The sequence below is a fragment of the Melanostigma gelatinosum genome (assembly GCF_949748355.1).
Source record: "Melanostigma gelatinosum genome assembly, chromosome: 1".
In the NCBI taxonomy this organism is placed as follows: Eukaryota; Metazoa; Chordata; class Actinopteri; order Perciformes; family Zoarcidae; genus Melanostigma; species Melanostigma gelatinosum.
The window spans coordinates 24,979,432-24,997,935 of record NC_136634.1 but is presented as its reverse complement, the minus strand read 5'-3'; the positions used below and the strand labels follow the sequence as shown (position 1 = coordinate 24,997,935).

General features: G+C 42.0%; 1 protein-coding gene across 1 annotated transcript; it reads right to left on the bottom strand.

The window, feature by feature from the left end:
* Positions 1 to 912: 912 nt before the first annotated feature.
* On the bottom strand, positions 913 to 17,611 carry LOC306796814 (aminopeptidase N-like; the record flags this gene model as incomplete). Its single annotated transcript, XM_079295881.1, has 9 exons — positions 913 to 1,204; positions 2,164 to 2,245; positions 3,212 to 3,352; positions 3,464 to 3,631; positions 3,752 to 3,859; positions 16,737 to 16,828; positions 16,959 to 17,037; positions 17,319 to 17,374; positions 17,450 to 17,611. The coding sequence occupies 9 exons, from the start codon at positions 17,609 to 17,611 to the stop codon at positions 1,055 to 1,057; spliced, it is 1,038 nt and encodes a 345-aa protein (XP_079152007.1). The 3' UTR covers positions 913 to 1,054.
* Between the last annotated feature and the right edge of the window lie 893 nt (positions 17,612 to 18,504).

Sequence of the window (18,504 nt, the reverse complement as noted above, 5' to 3'; positions counted from 1 at the left end):
ATGCATCAGTACAACAAGGCGGCGCCCATTCTGATGAACACTCTGTCACTTGAAACATGAGGTTTCCTTCCACTCATTGGGTGAAGAGAAGGTAACGGGGAGACATGAAACAACATGTCTATCGTCTTCAAATGGTGGTTTTGTGGAGTAGCAGAATGTTCTGTTCTTAGTGTGCGATAGATCGGAACCAGCCAGTCAGTGAGTCAAAGGGCTGTCAGCCCCCGAGGACAGCCCTTTGCTTTGCTGCCATCCATCTAAACGTTACATCGACTTCAGCTGCATGCCTTATGATGATGCCTTATGTAAGTGGCTTGATTATTACAGTCAGACATCTGATCTCAAACATATCCAGCTGTAGCAAGAGCTAATCATCAAGTCCAGATTGTTCCGTCACATCAAAGACAGAAACAGAATACCAGCATTGGTTCAGGGTGACTTGTGATGCTCATGATGGCCGTCATAACCGGGAAGAATAAAGCTTAACAGAAAGGAATGTCTTCAATAATAGTTCAGTTCTTACCATTCATTATTTTGTGTTGTTTTGTGTTTGTCTCACATATTTAGAGCCCATAAGGTACGCAATATTAAAAATAAATGCATTTTTATGTGTTGTGTTTGTTTCAGCTAATATGAACGATGGCCAAAGAGTGATATCTTAATTATGTTTAATAATGTTTTGTGTTTTTACCGTTAATGACATAGATGAATAAAATAATCACGTTATGATCACAATATAATGATGTTTTTCATGCAAAGTCTCCTGATCCTGACGTAACAGGAACGTCTAACAAAACGCAGACAAAAGAAGGCTGTGAAAGTACGCTCAAAGAAACAACACAAACTCTTTACTGTGTCAAACAACAACAACAACAACAACAACAAAGCATCCTGACCCACGTCCTCTTGGCTCTGTCTACGTAGCTCTACTTTCAAGGAATCATTTTCTTCTTTTCAGTTTAACCAAACAGCTACATCAAAGATTCAGCAAGCACATTCTGGTCTAATTCATTTCGTTGAAGTCTTTAAGTTGCATGTCTTACAAGTATATACAGAGCTACACGGCATCATCAAACCAATTCAGAACATTCTGCTTGTTCTCTGTGATCCATTTCATGTTGCTGATGGTTCTCTCAATGGACTGATCCACTGCCAGCGTCCCGGAGCCAAAACCCACCACACTGTTGTCTGCCTTGAACTGCTTCAGCTGTCACAAACAAGACAGAAACACAGGTGAGAGTTGTTAGAGGAGATGGTGCAGCTCTCTGAGGTGAGTCAGCAGCAAATAACAACACAGGATCACGCTGGTTTGTGACACGGGTCAGAAAGTGTCCTAAACACAGACGTAGGAACAGTGTCAGATGTCTCATAGGCCAGTGTGAGTGAGGACATCATGGTAGGTACTTGGTACTTGACTTGATTTGAAGTTTGAAACTTCGAGTATTTTTACAATCAATCAGAAAAGGCAATTTTTTTTTAAATTGGTAATGTCAGTGGGCTCAGCACAGCATTAGCACAGTGATGTCACATGGCTCAGCAAAACTGTTTAACATCAATTTATGTCGAAATATATTTATTGAATACTATTCACCTGGATCTATTGTAATATCGTTTAATTACTTCTGATAGTAACTTTAACGCCTTTTTCATCATTTTGATGCAGTTTTAATCAATATCTACTGATATATTAATCTCATTGATGTAAATAATTATCTTTATTATTTGCTATGGCCACATTTAAACTGTGCTCACACATTTAGACATACAAAAATTCCTAGCTTTGTTTTATCATGCAAATTTAATGTAATAATTTCAAAGGCTGACAGAAGTGCCATGCCTAGTTCCGTTTGCTGAGTTAAAACTATCAATCGAATTTTGTAAAAAACAACTTTGGGTTTCACTGACCTTAAACGAACTAGTAGGCCCTTGAACTAAACGACCGACCCATAAAACAAAGAAATTCCACTAAAGTGAGACTCAGGATTATTGGTCACATATGCTGAATCTACATGCTCGTATAACGTAACAAAATGTACCAGGCAGACCACAATCTCGACACTTCAACTTGAAAAATCCCTCAAAATATCGATAAAAATGTGTTTGATTCTAGATGAAATAACCCATTTCAAAGAAACAATGTGGACAAAAAGGTAGAGAACATCTAACCTGCTGAAGCTCAAAGTCAGTGGAAAAGCGCTTGGTGACTCCGTTGATGAGGTTGGAGAAGGAGAATGATCCACCACCATACCTGTGAGTCAAGACATGACAGATAATTAAGTAAATTTGTATGCAAATCAAAGCTTTTGGTGAAACATATTTCTTCATACTGAATGTACTTTTCCAAACTCTTCAGAAATGTAGTCTTTGCAAAATGTACCTATGCAACCAAAACACTTGTTACACATCTCAGACAACCTCCGGTTCTAAAAAGTGAAGTTAATGCTGAAGTGTCTTAAAGTGCTCTAATGTCCCTCTAGTGTCCAGCAGGGGGCGACTCCTCTGGTTGTATAGAAGTCTATGAGAAAATGACTCTACTTCTCTCTTGATTTATTCCCTCAGTAAACATTGTAAACATGAGTTTATGGTCTCAATATCTAGTTTCAAGTCTTCTTCAATACAGCATGATGTTCATTTTGTACATTATGGTCCATTTAGAGTCAAACAGACCATAAAGCAGGGGATGCTTTAGGGCGGGGATACTGTGATTGACAGGTTTCTATCACGGCGTTGTCTGGTGTGGGAGTTGTTGTGTTTTTGGCTTAAAACTTTTAAGGAATGTCATAGCTCTGTTTTACATTTAGTATTCGACTCGGGTACACTAAAGGCTACTTACAAACTCTGGGGGGGGGGGGGGGGGGTGCGTGGTTTATCAGAAGAACAAAGGTCATCTGAGGCAGAGCTTGAATTACACCGAGTATGCTCGTCAATAAAAGCTATCGCTGATAATAAACCTGAATGTAAAACTGCCTACCTGTTGTTCAGTGATTATGTGACGATTGATATTTTATTATGTGGCTGTGCTTCATGGGCATGTGACTATCAGAGGTCAGAGAGACATGTTACCTAACACATCCTTCAGCCTATCCGCATTCAAAACTGCCTTTCACTCAGAACCATAAAGCCTACTTTAGCGCCATTAAAATTGACACGTGGGAATAAAGTTTTATGGGAATAAAGTGATGTTTGCAACTGAAAAGTACTGAGTTGTACTCACTCCGTGAAAATGTATGACCATCGAGCCCTGACAAAGTCCCACGCCAGAGACTGTCCAGCCACATTGTTAGCAATGTAAACGATAGTGGAGGTGGCATCCTGCTTTCGGATAATGTCTGGATCCAGAGTGTACTCCAGATACCTGAAAGGGTAAAAGTAGAATAGAGTATATAAGTGTGTACTAGTCAGTAATTGCCAGTTATACGCTGATGTACACTGTATTACAGTATTAACAAGCTGTCTGTGAGCAGACCTGTTGAGCAGCCAGGGTTCCTTCGTGCAGGCCAGGGCAGAGCGGAGTTTTTCAGCTTCAGTAGCAATGGTGGCATTACCAAACTGTGACCAAGCAAACTCCCACTCTTTAGCGCCACCTGCTGCAATGGCATTACAGTACACAGTGGAGCGCAGGTTGGGGTGGATCCTGAAACAAGATGGCAGTACAACATAGTTGATGGACAGAAAGATGCTCTAAAAATACAGTTAAGAATCATTAAATCAGTGAAACTACAATATGTCACATAATGGGAGAGGATACACTCACTTGTTCTCATTAGTGTTCATCCACTGATTGAACCATGTCTTGGCCAGATTTTGGCACTCCTCAAGGCCTGTCCTGCAAGCCAGGCTGATAGCATTCACCTGGTTATACCTGCATTACGGAGAAACAAGGATGATGCACAGGGACAGAGTCAGGTTGAATACGCATTCATCAAATACAGGTAGCAAGAATACTAGCAACTGCAACACATTCTCACTCCAAACTCATCAAATACTAGATCAAAGCACTAGGTACTCCTCTCGTGTACATGTTCAACATGATGGCATGTCAATATACGTTAGTTACATGTATAGTGTCCTTGATAAATAAACTTCCCTCTTAACAGGAAGTTAGGTCCAGGCAACAAAACAACTTAGTTTGGTTTAGGAAAAGGCCGTGACTGAAGACTCACGTCACTACTAAGTGACTAAAGAGTAACGTCACTACTAAGTGACTAAAGAGTAACGTCACTACTAAGTGACTAAAGAGTAACGTCACTACTAAGTGACTAAAGAGTAACGTCACTACTAAGTGACTAAAGACTAACATCACTACTAAGTGACTGAAGACTAACGTCACTACTAAGTGACTGAAGACTAACGTCACTACTAAGTGACTAAAGACTAACATCACTACTAAGTGACTGAAGACTCACGTCACTACTCAGTGACTAAAGACTAACGTCACTACTAAGTGACTAAAGACTAACATCACTACTAAGTGACTAAAGACTCACGTCACTACTAAGTGACTAAAGACTCACGTCACTACTCAGTGACTAAAGACTAACGTCACTACTAAGTGACTAAAGACTCACGTCACTACTCAGTGACTAAAGACTAACGTCACTACTAAGTGACTAAAGACTAACATCACTACTAAGTGACTGAAGACTCACGTCACTACTAAGTGACTAAAGACTCACGTCACTACTAAGTGACTAAAGATTAACGTCACTACTAAGTGACTGAAGACTCACGTCACTACTAAGTGACTAAAGACTAACGTCACTACTAAGTGACTGAAGACTCACGTCACTACTAAGTGACTAAAGACTGTTGAGAAAATTAGCTTATATACAGCTTTAATCAGCAATTAGCTTATATACAGCTTAATCAGCAGCTAGCTTATATGCAGCTTTAAGTAGCAACTAGCTTATATACAGTTTAATTAATCACTAGCATATTTGTAAGTTTTAATAACCATTAGCTTATGCAGCTCTATTAACCACTTATACAGTGCTCACAGCATACACTAAGGCCAGAGAGAAGCAGGTGAAAGGTTACTTATTTAACTGCGTCACAAGGAACAGGCAGCCATCTTTAAATAGATAAGACACTCAGATTCAAGCGAGGGACTACGCCCAGCTGAGCCCGGCTTCTTCACACACACACTTTCTCTAGGTCTGCTAGCATGGAACACCTCCCTCACACTGATGGAAACCAACGCCTATTGGGAGGGGCCAAGGTGAATGGACATTCACGGCCTCCATCCAGGCGCCATAACGTACAAACGTGCCACGCCTGCATCTTTGACTTTGGCCAATGTGTATCAAGGGGCGGAACCCCTATATTAAGTTTCACGCTGATGTGTTCAAGCGTGTCTCATGGTGAATCTCTGCGAAGTTCATCCATTAGCACCCAAGCTTGTTTTTGATAGCTGGGCTGAATAACTCCTCTGTTGATAAATAAATCTATTGCTTTGATTTAACTATACGCCTCTGAGAGCTTCTGTTTCATTCTTAAACCTGCTCTAAGTGTGAAAAACAGCTACAACACATTTTTTCACAACAAAGTGGTGACCCCGACGTGATTTATATGATACAGAGCTTCGGGTTGGAATGTTAACAGACCTCTCCTTTTGATTCCAGATAACGGCACATCTCTCCCTGAGGCTGGGAACCGATAAGTGCCATCGGAGCGAGTTTGCAGTTCGGGAGACAGTCTGATTGTGCCGGCACATCTCAAGGTGAGCAGACGCCTATTTAACTGAATTCTGCATATTGTATTATAGACATGAACTAAATTAGATCCGACTGTCCGAACTGTAAGTATTGCGTAGTCATAAAAGTATTGTAAAGATTAAAAACACAGCAGCAGGGTTGTTCAGCCCAGCATTTGGGGTTTTTTGTACATATGTGTGAATGAGCCCATCAGAAAACGTCAAATAAAGGCGAGAAATTGCGCACTTGTGATAGCGTAGATGTGAGGTGTTGTGAGCCGTGTAACGCATCTGCTCGCAGACACGCGCTTCACGCTGAACACTCAAATTCATGTTACAAAAGGCGTAATTTCTAACGTACTTATGGGATGTTTTGGGCTACGAAGAAATTGCATAACATGACGGGGATATATGTATATGTCATTGATGTCATTGATAAACTGTATTGAGAAAAGTGACTGTGGAATACCCGTATTAAGAGCATCGAGTCCTCGGACATTAAATCGTGTGTAGCGATCCAGTGGAAAATAATGTTACTCTGCTTAGAGTTTCCTTGACGAAGTTTCTGGACGAGAGCACAGAATTTAATTATATCGGTGTGTTGTTAATGACGGACGAGATTAATGAAAATGGCCAGAACGTGTACAGGTCCAGAGATGACCTAGGATAAAAAGCAGTTAAATTGTATTATTGACATTCTACCCTGATGGTGTAGTGGTTAAAATAACGGTCTTCGACGCGGTAGGTCCGGGATCGGATCCCGGCTGTAACATTGTTTTTGACAATAAGCAGCGGCCGTTGTGATGTATTAAAGAAGCAGAGCTCTTTGATATGTGTGTAGGATAGGGACAGAATTGATTATAATTTGACTGATTGTTTGCTGAAAAAGCATTTGTTTTTCATTTGTATCGTGGTCAAGTGGTCAGCGGTACACAGTCTGTTTGCGGAGATTGAGGAAAAAGACAAATTGCTGTTAAAATGCGTTGCTGATAAAAGTGTGTCTAAAAGAAAAAGAGCTGTTTTCTGCGCTTCTGACTGATTTATATTTAAAGAGACAGCCGTGTATGTTCTAATGTGTGTTCATTGTTTCACTGCATTTGTAAAGATATTAATTACATTCTAGACCGTATTTGTGAATTGTGCGCATTTCAGATGTGGTTTTAATTGGTGTTTATCATTTTGACTGTGTTTGTTTGCTGAGAAGCAGTTGTCATTTGTGCAGGTGGCCAAGAGGCGTCTGTTTGTTTAGTTTGATAAAGTGGATTAACTGTCAAGGAATAGGGAAAGAATCCTTTATAATCTGACTGTTTTTGGTTGCTAAAAAGCTGTTTGTCATTGGCGTTGTGATCGAACGATCAGTAGCGCGACAGTCTGTTTGATGAGGTTGAGAAAAAGAACCTTGCTGATGGAATGTGATGAGTGTGTAAAAAGAGCTGTACATCTCCTCTACAGTTCCGTGCTTGTGACTGATTTATGCTTAAAGAGACGGCAGCATGTGACTTTGATTATTTAGTATGAATGCGTGTGACTATTTGCTGAGCTGTACGTTTTCACTTTTGTTCATCATTTAACAGCGTTTGTAAAACTCTTCACTTCCTTCTGAGACCGTGTTGTGACGGCAGAGTATTGATTCAAGTTTGTTTGAATGAGTGGAACTATTTGGAGCATACATGAGCGAGCTGACAGCTGAGCCGCTGAGGTGTACGTTTTAATTTTTGTTTATTTGTTTGACTGTATTTGTAAAGATATTCCTTTACCGTATTTGTGATCTGTGCGCATTTAAAAATGGCAGTGTGTTGCAATTTTGTTTGAATGAAAGTGAATGTTTGAAGCGTACATATGAGAGAGAGAGAGCTGAAAGCTACAGTCGAGTTGTTTCAGATGTCCGTGTGCTTATCACATCATATGCTGAGGTTTTGAGATGTGTGGCAACATGTTCGTGCGTTGTTTCAAAGTTTGGTGTCTAGAGCAGGAAAAACACACATTATACACGGGTGTTGCATTCACACACACACATAAATCACTAGAATATGCTGAGAGACAGCTGAGGGTTAATATAAGTGTCAGTTTTACTGGCGTAGTTAAAAAACTACTGATTTATTGGAAAATTGGGTTCCCCAGGGACTGTTAGCAAAGTGTAATGCGGAAACACAGCAGTCACTCATGCAACCAGAAAAAAAAAAGTTTTAAAGCTGATACACAGCTTCTATTCTTCCAGCCAGACAGTCGCTAAAAAATTAGGAATGTACAAGGTTTAAAGCTGATACAGAGCTTCTATTCATTTAGTCAAACAGACGCTGAGAAAATAAGGGAGGAAAAAGCTTTCCTGATAAGAAAGAACAGTGCGGCCTTAGATTGTGTCCACTGCAAGGACAGAGAGAAGACAATTAAAAAGGTGGGGGCTTGGTGCACACTAGAGGCCTTATAAAACATTTAGTTACATCCATTGCATGTGTAATTAAAACATAGCATTTCACACCTAGCAGGGGTATATAGGGAGATTTGTAAATAATATATATTCATACACTGTTAAATAATATGCGTTATACTTGTAAAGCTTATATTGCGGAGTTGTGAGGTCACTGTATGTAGGTCAAAAACGCCAGAAGGAGCATTCCGTCATCCTTTCGTACGACGGGAACAGATAACAGTGACCCTGAAAGTAACGCTTGCTTAAACCCATCAGATTAGGGCAGAAAACTGCCATCTTAACGCAGGAACAGAGTGTTCTGCTTATCTATCCACACAGAGACTTCGAAATATGTTTAGAACATTACTGATTTCGTCCTCTTCACCATAAGTGTTAATAATAAAATAGATCATCATTTCACACACACACATTCCAGAGAAAGCACGGTTGTGAACGAGGGCCAGTGTGAATTCAGAGAGCAAACATGTCAATTGAAGGCATAAGAGGAGGTTTGGCTCCCTCTGCTGGCACTTCACAACCTGGGAAGGAAAAAAAAGAAAAGAAAAACATTTGACATGCAATTTGGCTTTTCTGTGGCCTCTTAAAGAACTGCAACAGGAACAGTGGATAGGAGCTTTGGCTCCATCGTGTGGACATTTGGGAATACTGATTTCAGATTTCTATTGATTATTGCAGAGGGGGACATCATGGCTGCGAAATACTCCTCTTGTCTGTGCAACTTGGAGAATGATGTCCAGGATCAGAGCAGGATGAATGGAAGAATCAAACATTGGCCGGTGGAACAACAAGCGTACAAAAGAATGATAAAGAGATGGAAAGATAAAGACATTTGGGATGGAGAACTGCTGAACTGTCCTCTCACTGAAGAGAAGCTGCAACAAATAAGCGAAGAACACACTTATGATGAATACAGAGCCGCTGTGGAAAGAACAGATATGGAGCTCGAAGCACTAAAAGTGTCAATACAGCTGGCAAAGCTTGACGTGGCTCCAAAGCCTGCTAAAAAGAAAAAGAAACAGCACGGAAGAACTTTCTACTGCTACAACTGTGGAAAACCTGGTCACTATTCACGTGACTGCCGCACGCGTGGTCAACAACAACAAGGCTCACCACGTGGAAGAAGAGGAAATTATCAGAGAGAGACAGGCAATCAGCATCCAAAAAGCCAGAATCAAGCTGAACAGCAATATCTTTCACATATCTGGCAACAACAGAGACACTGCTGCAACTATTAGCCACAATACCTGCGTCATATCCAGTTCCAGATCCACATATTCCCTTAACAACCCACAGCCCACAGCCCACAGACAAAGCATCCTCCATCATGACACACCTCAGCCCCTTTAGTTTGAACACAAGAAACAGAAGATGTGTTCACCATTCTCACGTAGACTCTGTCACATGCTTCGGCACTTCAACAATTGACTATTCATTCCCTTTACACCTAGATGTTTCTGAACAAAAAAGAGGGATGTTAATGCAGTTTTGTATCAGAAAAAAGGGGGAGAAAGAGACTCATCAAAGAATCCTCCTAAGCAAAAAAAAAGAGACTCATCAAAGAATCCTCCTAAGCAAAAATTCACGTTCGGAGCTGCAAGAAAATCGAAAATTCAAAAGAATGCACAAAAGCACATATTGTCTATGAAACAGGAAGAATGTTGCTACAAAGGAGATGAAGGAAACACAGCATCCTATGCTGTGGTGAGACAATTCGAAGATATGGAACACTCAATAGTAGCATCAGGTATCCTACCTCAACCAGCATCAGCACAACTGGCAGAAGTCGAAGCGCTCATACAAGCCTTGATAATAGCAGAAGGAAAATCAGTAAACATCTTCACAGATTCTGCTTACGCACATGGAGCAGCTCACGTTGATGGGCCCATGTGGCGAAGAGGAGGATACAGACCAAAACAGATGATTCTGAAAACAGCCATACAAGAACCAGAAATCACTGAAGAAACACTGATTGACATACAGAAGAAGGCTGGACCATACGAATGGTCCGAATGGTAAAGAAGAGGAGCAACAACAGGAGAAAGTGGACTTTGTAGATCCCATGATGGCAGAGTGGTAGCACCAGCAGAATTGTGTGTCTCACTGATATCAGAGGCACGCACGAAGGAAAGAAAGGAACATTGCAAAGAATGCAAGCACTGTGCCTCTTCTGCGACGAATGCACCACCTGTGGAGATCACAATGTGAAGAAACCGTACAAAACACCTATGGGCTCTTATCCTGTACCATCAGCCTGCTTCCAAGACATCAGCATGGACTTTACTCATCTTGGTAATGGTTGACAGATTCTCAAAGTGGGTGGAGGCAATCCCAACTAAAAAAAGAAGACGCACAGACAGTAATGAAGTGGCTGCAGACAGAGCTGATACTCCGATAATGGTTCACATTTCAGTAATAAGCATTTGCAGGAAGTAGTTATGGATCAGTGTATCATTCACAGTCACAAGGACTGGTAGAGAGGGCAAATCAGACGCTAAAATCAAAAATAGCGAAAACATGTGTAGCATCAAAGCTGACATGGGTTGAAATTTTACCATTAGCTCTAATGGCAACGAGGAGCGCACAAGGAAATAAGACGCATCTTTCACCACATGAGTTAATGACAGGGAGGCAAATGCCTGGTCCTCCAAGAGACGGTAGTCATATACATAGATATACATAGATACATAGATGTACATATACTTAGATGTGCAGCAAGTTGAAATGAAGGCATATGTGACTGCATTAATCATTCTCACGGAGGCTCTCTCCAAACAGGTCCAGCGAACCAGTGCAGCTGACCAGGAAAAGGTAAAAATCTCATCCGAGAGGGTGACTGGGTCAGGGTCAAAGTTCATAAGAAAAGTGGACTGACCCCAGGTGGACAGGGCCGTACGAAGTGAAGGAGGTTACTTCACACTCGGTCCAAGTCATAGGTAAAGCAGGAGCACCTTGGCACCACCTGTCACACTGTGCCCCAGCATCTGAGCCGTCCAGACCTCTAGCAGAGGTCCGAGGTAATCTGACGCAAAATGCATAATTTGTTTTGTAATTTGTAATTTGACTTTTCAGCAACCACCAACAGGTGATCCAATTAGCTACAGGACATGGAAACGACAATGTTTGGTTAAATTGAATTATTGATAATGCTATAAAAAAAAAAAAAAAAATGGGTGGCTGTATAGCTTGTGCTGCAGCTAGACCAGCTAGGTTCACCGAACCAGCACCACTATATCCTGAATCTGACCCAACAGGATACGCATGCATGACAAATATGACTAAAATGGCTACTCCACCACATTGCACTACTCTGGCATCCATATTCCCACCGATTGACAACCAAACTGCAGTAGGTTATTTCAAAGCTTACAAAGGACTAGGATCCAGATATGTCTGTTACCATTTCACCAACGATAGAGCTCAAATCCACCTAGGTAGTGTGCCAGAAGACTGGTGCAACATGACACGACCAGGCTCAGAGATAGGTTCTTGGGCTAGGGGAGGGCTATTCTACTACTGTGGGGGTCTGCGCTTATTCACTAACATACCACCATCTACAATAGGAGTCTGTGCTATGGTGAGGCTGGCAATGCCACTTACCTTAGTGGGAGACAAAATAGTACAGGAGCAAAACAAAGTACAAAGCCTGACCCAACGCAGACGCAGACATATCTTAGCTAAAAGAGCAGCTGGAGCTGAGTTCAGCCTGGACAGAGGTCCAACCTACATAGATGCTATCGGAGTGCCCAGAGGAGTGCCTAATGAATACAAATTGGTAGACCAAATTGCAGCAGGTTTTGAGAGTGTCGCAAGTATTATTCCATGGATAACTGTGAATAAAAATGTTGATCGTATCAATTATGTGCATTACAATGTTCTTCGTTTGGCTAATCATACTAGGGATGCAATAGAGGGTCTGGCTGAGCAGCTGGCCCCAACTTCTTTGATTTCTATGCAAAACAAAAAGGCTTTGGAGCTTTTGCTCAATGTTTGGAGACCTGTGTTGCACTATCGTCCCCAACAACACTGCGCCGGACGGTTCAGTCACAAAAGCACTGAATAGTCTGAAGGCACTGTCAAAAAGAAATGCAGGAAGCATCAGGTGTGAATAATCCATTTGGAGATTGGATGGAAAACATGTTTGGAAAATGGAAGCACCTGATCTTGTCAATAGCAGTGTCAGTGGGTGTGTTCATTGCAATACTGGTCTCATGTGGATGTTGTATAATACCCTGTATTCGTTCTTTGGTTGGCCGTCCTATCACCACTGCCCTCTCCAAGGAACCATCACCACCCCCTCCTTATGGAGCTTACCCAGTAGGGGAAGAGCAGACCAGCCTGGTAGGGTCAGGAGAGGCAGAGGAAGACACCAGCGTGAGAACAGGGCAGGAAGGTAAAGAAAGTGACGTCCTTCAGACGTCAAGAGAGGGATTTGTTGAGAAAATTAGCTTATATACAGCTTTAATCAGCAATTAGCTTATATACAGCTTAATCAGCAGCTAGCTTATATGCAGCTTTAAGTAGCAACTAGCTTATATACAGTTTAATTAATCACTAGCATATTTGTAAGTTTTAATAACCATTAGCTTATGCAGCTCTATTAACCACTTATACAGTGCTCACAGCATACACTAAGGCCAGAGAGAAGCAGGTGAAAGGTTACTTATTTAACTGCGTCACAAGGAACAGGCAGCCATCTTTAAATAGATAAGACACTCAGATTCAAGCGAGGGACTACGCCCAGCTGAGCCCGGCTTCTTCACACACACACTTTCTCTAGGTCTGCTAGCATGGAACACCTCCCTCACACTGATGGAAACCAACGCCTATTGGGAGGGGCCAAGGTGAATGGACATTCACGGCCTCCATCCAGGCGCCATAACGTACAAACGTGCCACGCCTGCATCTTTGACTTTGGCCAATGTGTATCAAGGGGCGGAACCCCTATATTAAGTTTCACGCTGATGTGTTCAAGCGTGTCTCATGGTGAATCTCTGCGAAGTTCATCCATTAGCACCCAAGCTTGTTTTTGATAGCTGGGCTGAATAACTCCTCTGTTGATAAATAAATCTATTGCTTTGATTTAACTATACGCCTCTGAGAGCTTCTGTTTCATTCTTAAACCTGCTCTAAGTGTGAAAAACAGCTACAACACATTTTTTCACAACAAGACTCACGTCACTACTAAGTGACTAAAGATTAACGTCACTACTAAGTGACTGAAGACTCACGTCACTACTAAGTGACTAAAGACTAACGTCACTACTAAGTGACTGAAGACTCACGTCACTACTCAGTGACTAAAGACTAACGTCACTACTAAGTGACTGAAGACTAACGTCACTACTAAGTGACTAAAGACTCACGTCACTACTAAGTGACTGAAGACTCACGTCACTACTAAGTGACTAAGGACTAACGTCACTACTAAGTGACTAAAGACTAACGTCACTACTAAGTGACTGAAGACTCACGTCACTACTCAGTGACTAAAGACTAACGTCACTACCAAGTGACTGAAGACTCACGTCACTACTCAGTGACTAAAGACTAACGTCACTACTAAGTGACTGAAGACTCACGTCACTACTCAGTGACTAAAGACTAACGTCACTACTAAGTGACTGAAGACTCACGTCACTACTAAGTGACTGAAGACTCACGTCACTACTAAGTGACTAAAGACTAACGTCACTACTAAGTGACTGAAGACTCACGTCACTACTAAGTGACTAAAGACTCACGTCACTACTAAGTGACTGAAGACTCACGTCACTACCAAGTGACTGAAGACTCACGTCACTACTAAGTGACTGAAGACTCACGTCACTACCAAGTGACTGAAGACTCACGTCACTACTAAGTGACTAAAGACTCACGTCACTACCAAGTGACTGAAGACTCACGTCACTACCAAGTGACTAAAGACTCACGTCACTACCAAGTGACTAAAGACTAACGTCACTACCAAGTGACTAAAGACTCACGTCACTACCAAGTGACTAAAGACTCACGTCACTACCAAGTGACTAAAGACTCACGTCACTACCAAGTGACTAAAGACTCACGTCACTACCAAGTGACTGAAGACTCACGTCACTACTAAGTGACTAAAGACTCACGTCACTACCAAGTGACTAAAGACTCACGTCACTACTAAGTGACTAAAGACTAACGTCACTACCAAGTGACTAAAGACTCACGTCACTACTAAGTGACTAAAGACTAACGTCACTACCAAGTGACTAAAGACTCACGTCACTACTAAGTGACTAAAGACTCACGTCACTACTATGTGACTAAAGACTCACGTCACTACTAAGTGACTAAAGACTCACGTCACTACTAAGTGACTAAAGACTAACGTCACTACTAAGTGACAAAAGACTAACGTCACTACTAAGTGACTAAAGACTCACGTCACTACTAAGTGACTAAAGACTAACGTCACTACTAAGTGACTAAAGAATCACGTCACTACTAAGTGACTAAAGACTAACGTCACTACCAGACAGTGGTGGGCCGTCATTTTTCATAAATACACTACATGTGTTCTAATAATTTTTTACATTATCTTATTTTCTCATTGCACAGCTCCTGTCTTCCTCTGTTGTTCTGCTTCCAGCACAGCTTGTTTTAAGTAGAGCTTTTATCCAATCAGATTCAGCCCCTATGTTGTCTCTAGGTTAAAAAATCTGATATGTTGGGCGGTGACAATCCCAATATCTGCTGCCTCTTGCTGCGTTCACACCAAACGTGTTGCGAATGATTCGCGCGTCTAGATTACATACAAAGTCTATGCACAGACGCGATGAGACTGTCGCGGTGCGAATCTGCGATAGCGCGTCGCGATGGACGCGAATTTGCGACGTGATGGACGCGAATCCGCGGCGTGATGGACGCGAATCCGCGTCAAACGCCAAATCGCCCCGACGCGCGAGTTGAAATATTTGAACTTCTGCGAAATAGTCGCGTGACGCTGTGGCGCGATAGCCTATCAGTGTTGAGTTGCTCCCCCTGTTATCAGTGACTTCCTGCCATTGTTGAATCAGGAAATAAACACTGTAGCCGTCTGTGTTCACCCAGAGCTCTACAATACCTCATATCAATAGAGACCAAACTATGTGTACATGTGTGTGTGTACAGCTGTAGTAAACAGGGACTTGTGTGGCTTGCTAGACACAGTGAATACATCTCGATAAAATCCATGGAGCTCCTCTGGACAATATTATGAACCAGACATGACGCCCCCTCTCCGGCGCGTCCAGCGCGATTTGCGTGATTTGCGCGATTCGCGCGATTCACACATGAACACAAATGGTCCCCGGCGTTTTGACCGGCGTCGCGATGGACGCGAATATGCGGCGCGATGAATTCGCGACGTGTTTGGTGTGAATGCAGCATCTGTCGAGCGGACATTTTCAGCCTCAAACGCATTAAAACGTATTCAAGAAATACAACTGTGGAGGCTCCACTGTCTTCACTGGCGTCCATGAATGGAGAAGGACTTCTTACTGGAACTAAAACACACGGATGATCTGAACAACCGTGAGATTAAACTCTTTGTTAACAAAGAAAGGAGGATGGACTTTGTCTTTAAATAGTAAACAGCAGCTCTGGTAAGTGAACTGCTTTTGTTTTTACATCTGCAGTAGCTTTAATATAAATATAAATCCGTTAGTAACAAGAACTACGGTTTGGTGTATTTCCTGGAGGGAGTGAGAGCAGCGTTACTCCTGTGTTCATGTGTCTATGGTGTATATTGTTCCCTCTGATGTGAATAATATTTGAATGGCCCGTGCTCTTTAGTGTGCGGTGAAATGCGTGTTTTGCTGCAGTTTTGCTGATTGATTTTACGATATGCATTGTCCGTTAATGACGCAGAATCCCATCATGCGCATGTTCATGTATCTGCACTCTGCAGTTAGTATTTATAGGTGTTGAGCTTCATTTTTACACGAAACAAATGATAACCGTAGCTGTGGTGTCATAATGAGGTTATTAGGAGGAGGTTCAACTGTAGTACGACAGCAGTGAAGGCCCAGGTATAAAATACACAGCCCCCCCCACTGCTACCAAGTGACTGAAGACTCCGTCTAATCGTGAAAATAGTCAAGGGACTAGCAAGTCACGTGACTAGTGACTGATGACAAAATGTCAACGTTTACTTTAACTTTGGCATGGGACATGAGCATCAGTCTCTTGGATGAACATCCTGTGTTTTTTTGACCCATCTACCACTCCTCGCTCCTGATAGATAGACAGTTGTTGTTAACATTAACTACTAAAAGCAAACACAACACTAGCCGGTGAATGCTTGCAAGTTTAGAATAGGATAGTTTAAAGCCAGATAGATTTGACAAGGGACTAATGTTAATAAAGTTATACGAACATGGTTTACCAAAGTAGCATGAGTAACTGTATAACTGCATAACTGTAAATCTGCAGTGAACTACAGATATGGTTGCTCAAGAGCTGGAGATCTTCAATGTTGCTGCAACCTCTAACGCTGTTCTTTAATGTTTAACTTGCTAGTTTGCAAATGTCATATTTAGTTATTGCCTCTCTTAAGAAGTATGATCTCCGGGACAGTAAATGCCTGTGTTTTCCAATACTCACTGGTCCATGTGTCCGTCAGGGACTTTGCTCCAGTTGAGAGTCATGTTCTTGTAGTATTCAAACAGAGGGGTGACCTGCTTCCTCAGATAATCCTACAAAAGAAGGCAAGACAGAGCTCAGGACATTTCATCATTCAATGAAGATTGGAATCATAGAAGTAATTCATTTGTGTTTTTGCTCTTTTGCTCTTTATGCTGATATGTTGGGCTGAAGGAAGCATACCTGCATGGGACCATAAACCTCACTGCGGTCAAACATCAGGTAGAAGAAGTCCAGGTTGCTCAGGGCTGATGTAATCTCTCTCCTCGTTCAGGTACTGGGTGGTCTCAAGGGCCAGGACTGTAGAGATGATCTTTGCTCTTTTGGGGTTACACAATTGTAAAAATGAATGGGATATCCAACATCGACCTAGTGTTAAATGGTGTTTTTGCTTGGACCATCTTTAATAGTCTATAAGTCTTTCTGCTTTACTGAAGGTAACACATCATTTAGATTTCTTTTTTCTACATCTCAGTACTGCACATGATCATTCTCTCAATTACTGACACCATCTATGTATTCTCATATAATAACAGGACTTACCTGGCTAGGTTGAAGGCATCATCCACCAACTGAGCTCTGTTGATCACTGGAATAAGCTTGAAAAACAAGAGCATTATCCTGTCACAGGAAAGCAGAGATCACACATTTCTCTAAGTTAACCTAAAACATACCTGATGATCGGTTCTCAGATTATCTACGAGTCTGTTCCAGTTGTCCGTGTCATAGTTGACTCTGTAGTAACCCACCACGTCGAGGTTGGCCAGAACCCAGTCAGCCCCTGATAACTTCATCTCATTGTTTGTGGCTAGAGCAGAAAAAGAGGTTGGAGTCATTATCGTTGTTGGCACTTAGCACTCAAATTGGTGGCTGAGCCATTGAACTCAGTTTCCAAGAATTCTCGCTCGTGGATTCAACAGGCTCATTGGAGATGAACTGCACCTCGCCTGGAAAGGGGATGACAGCAGGCGGCAGCAGCAGGGGATGTTAAAAACAAACTGCGGTCAAATCGGACAGTTTGCAGCTGCCTTCGAAGAATACACAGGAAGACAAAGAAACAGTTACGTCCTGTTAGATGTGGTCTGCAGGCTACCTGTAGATTCCAGACCTTGTTCGGATTTGTAAATATATGTTTATGTGGAATGTGCGTTGTCGAGAAGAGTTGAGATCACGAGAGCTACCTCGAAAACATGCATACACGTTCAGGGGAAAGTCAGGATATAAAAGCACGAAGCATATACTCAGAAATCAATAGTTAAAGTGTAATCGAAAGATAAGGTTTATGATCATTATATAACAAATGTTTAATGCATAGAGTGATTTAACAAATATAAAAACGGATTATAATAATGATCTGTGCAATAGAGTTGAGACATGAAAAGTGTGTGTATGAAAGAGGTTTTGGGGAAATATGGAACCTTCCAGAAACAAGTGAGTCAGGAACAGATGTTTTGGGCGTAGGTCGGAAAAACAGACACGCGGCAGCAAAGTCTGTTGCAAGAGATGACTCATAGAAGCAAGAGGAGAACTCCGGTACTTTCCATACATAAGCACACACACATATGGGTGGGATAAAGATCATGTGTTCACAATAGGAGGGGGGGGGGGGGGAACAGACAGCCCAAATCAAGGATAAAAGGAGATGCTTGCGATATGCAGGCTGGGATTTCTACACGAGCCGTCCAGACGCTCTGACAAGATACGGACGATCGCAACTGAAGTATTCGAG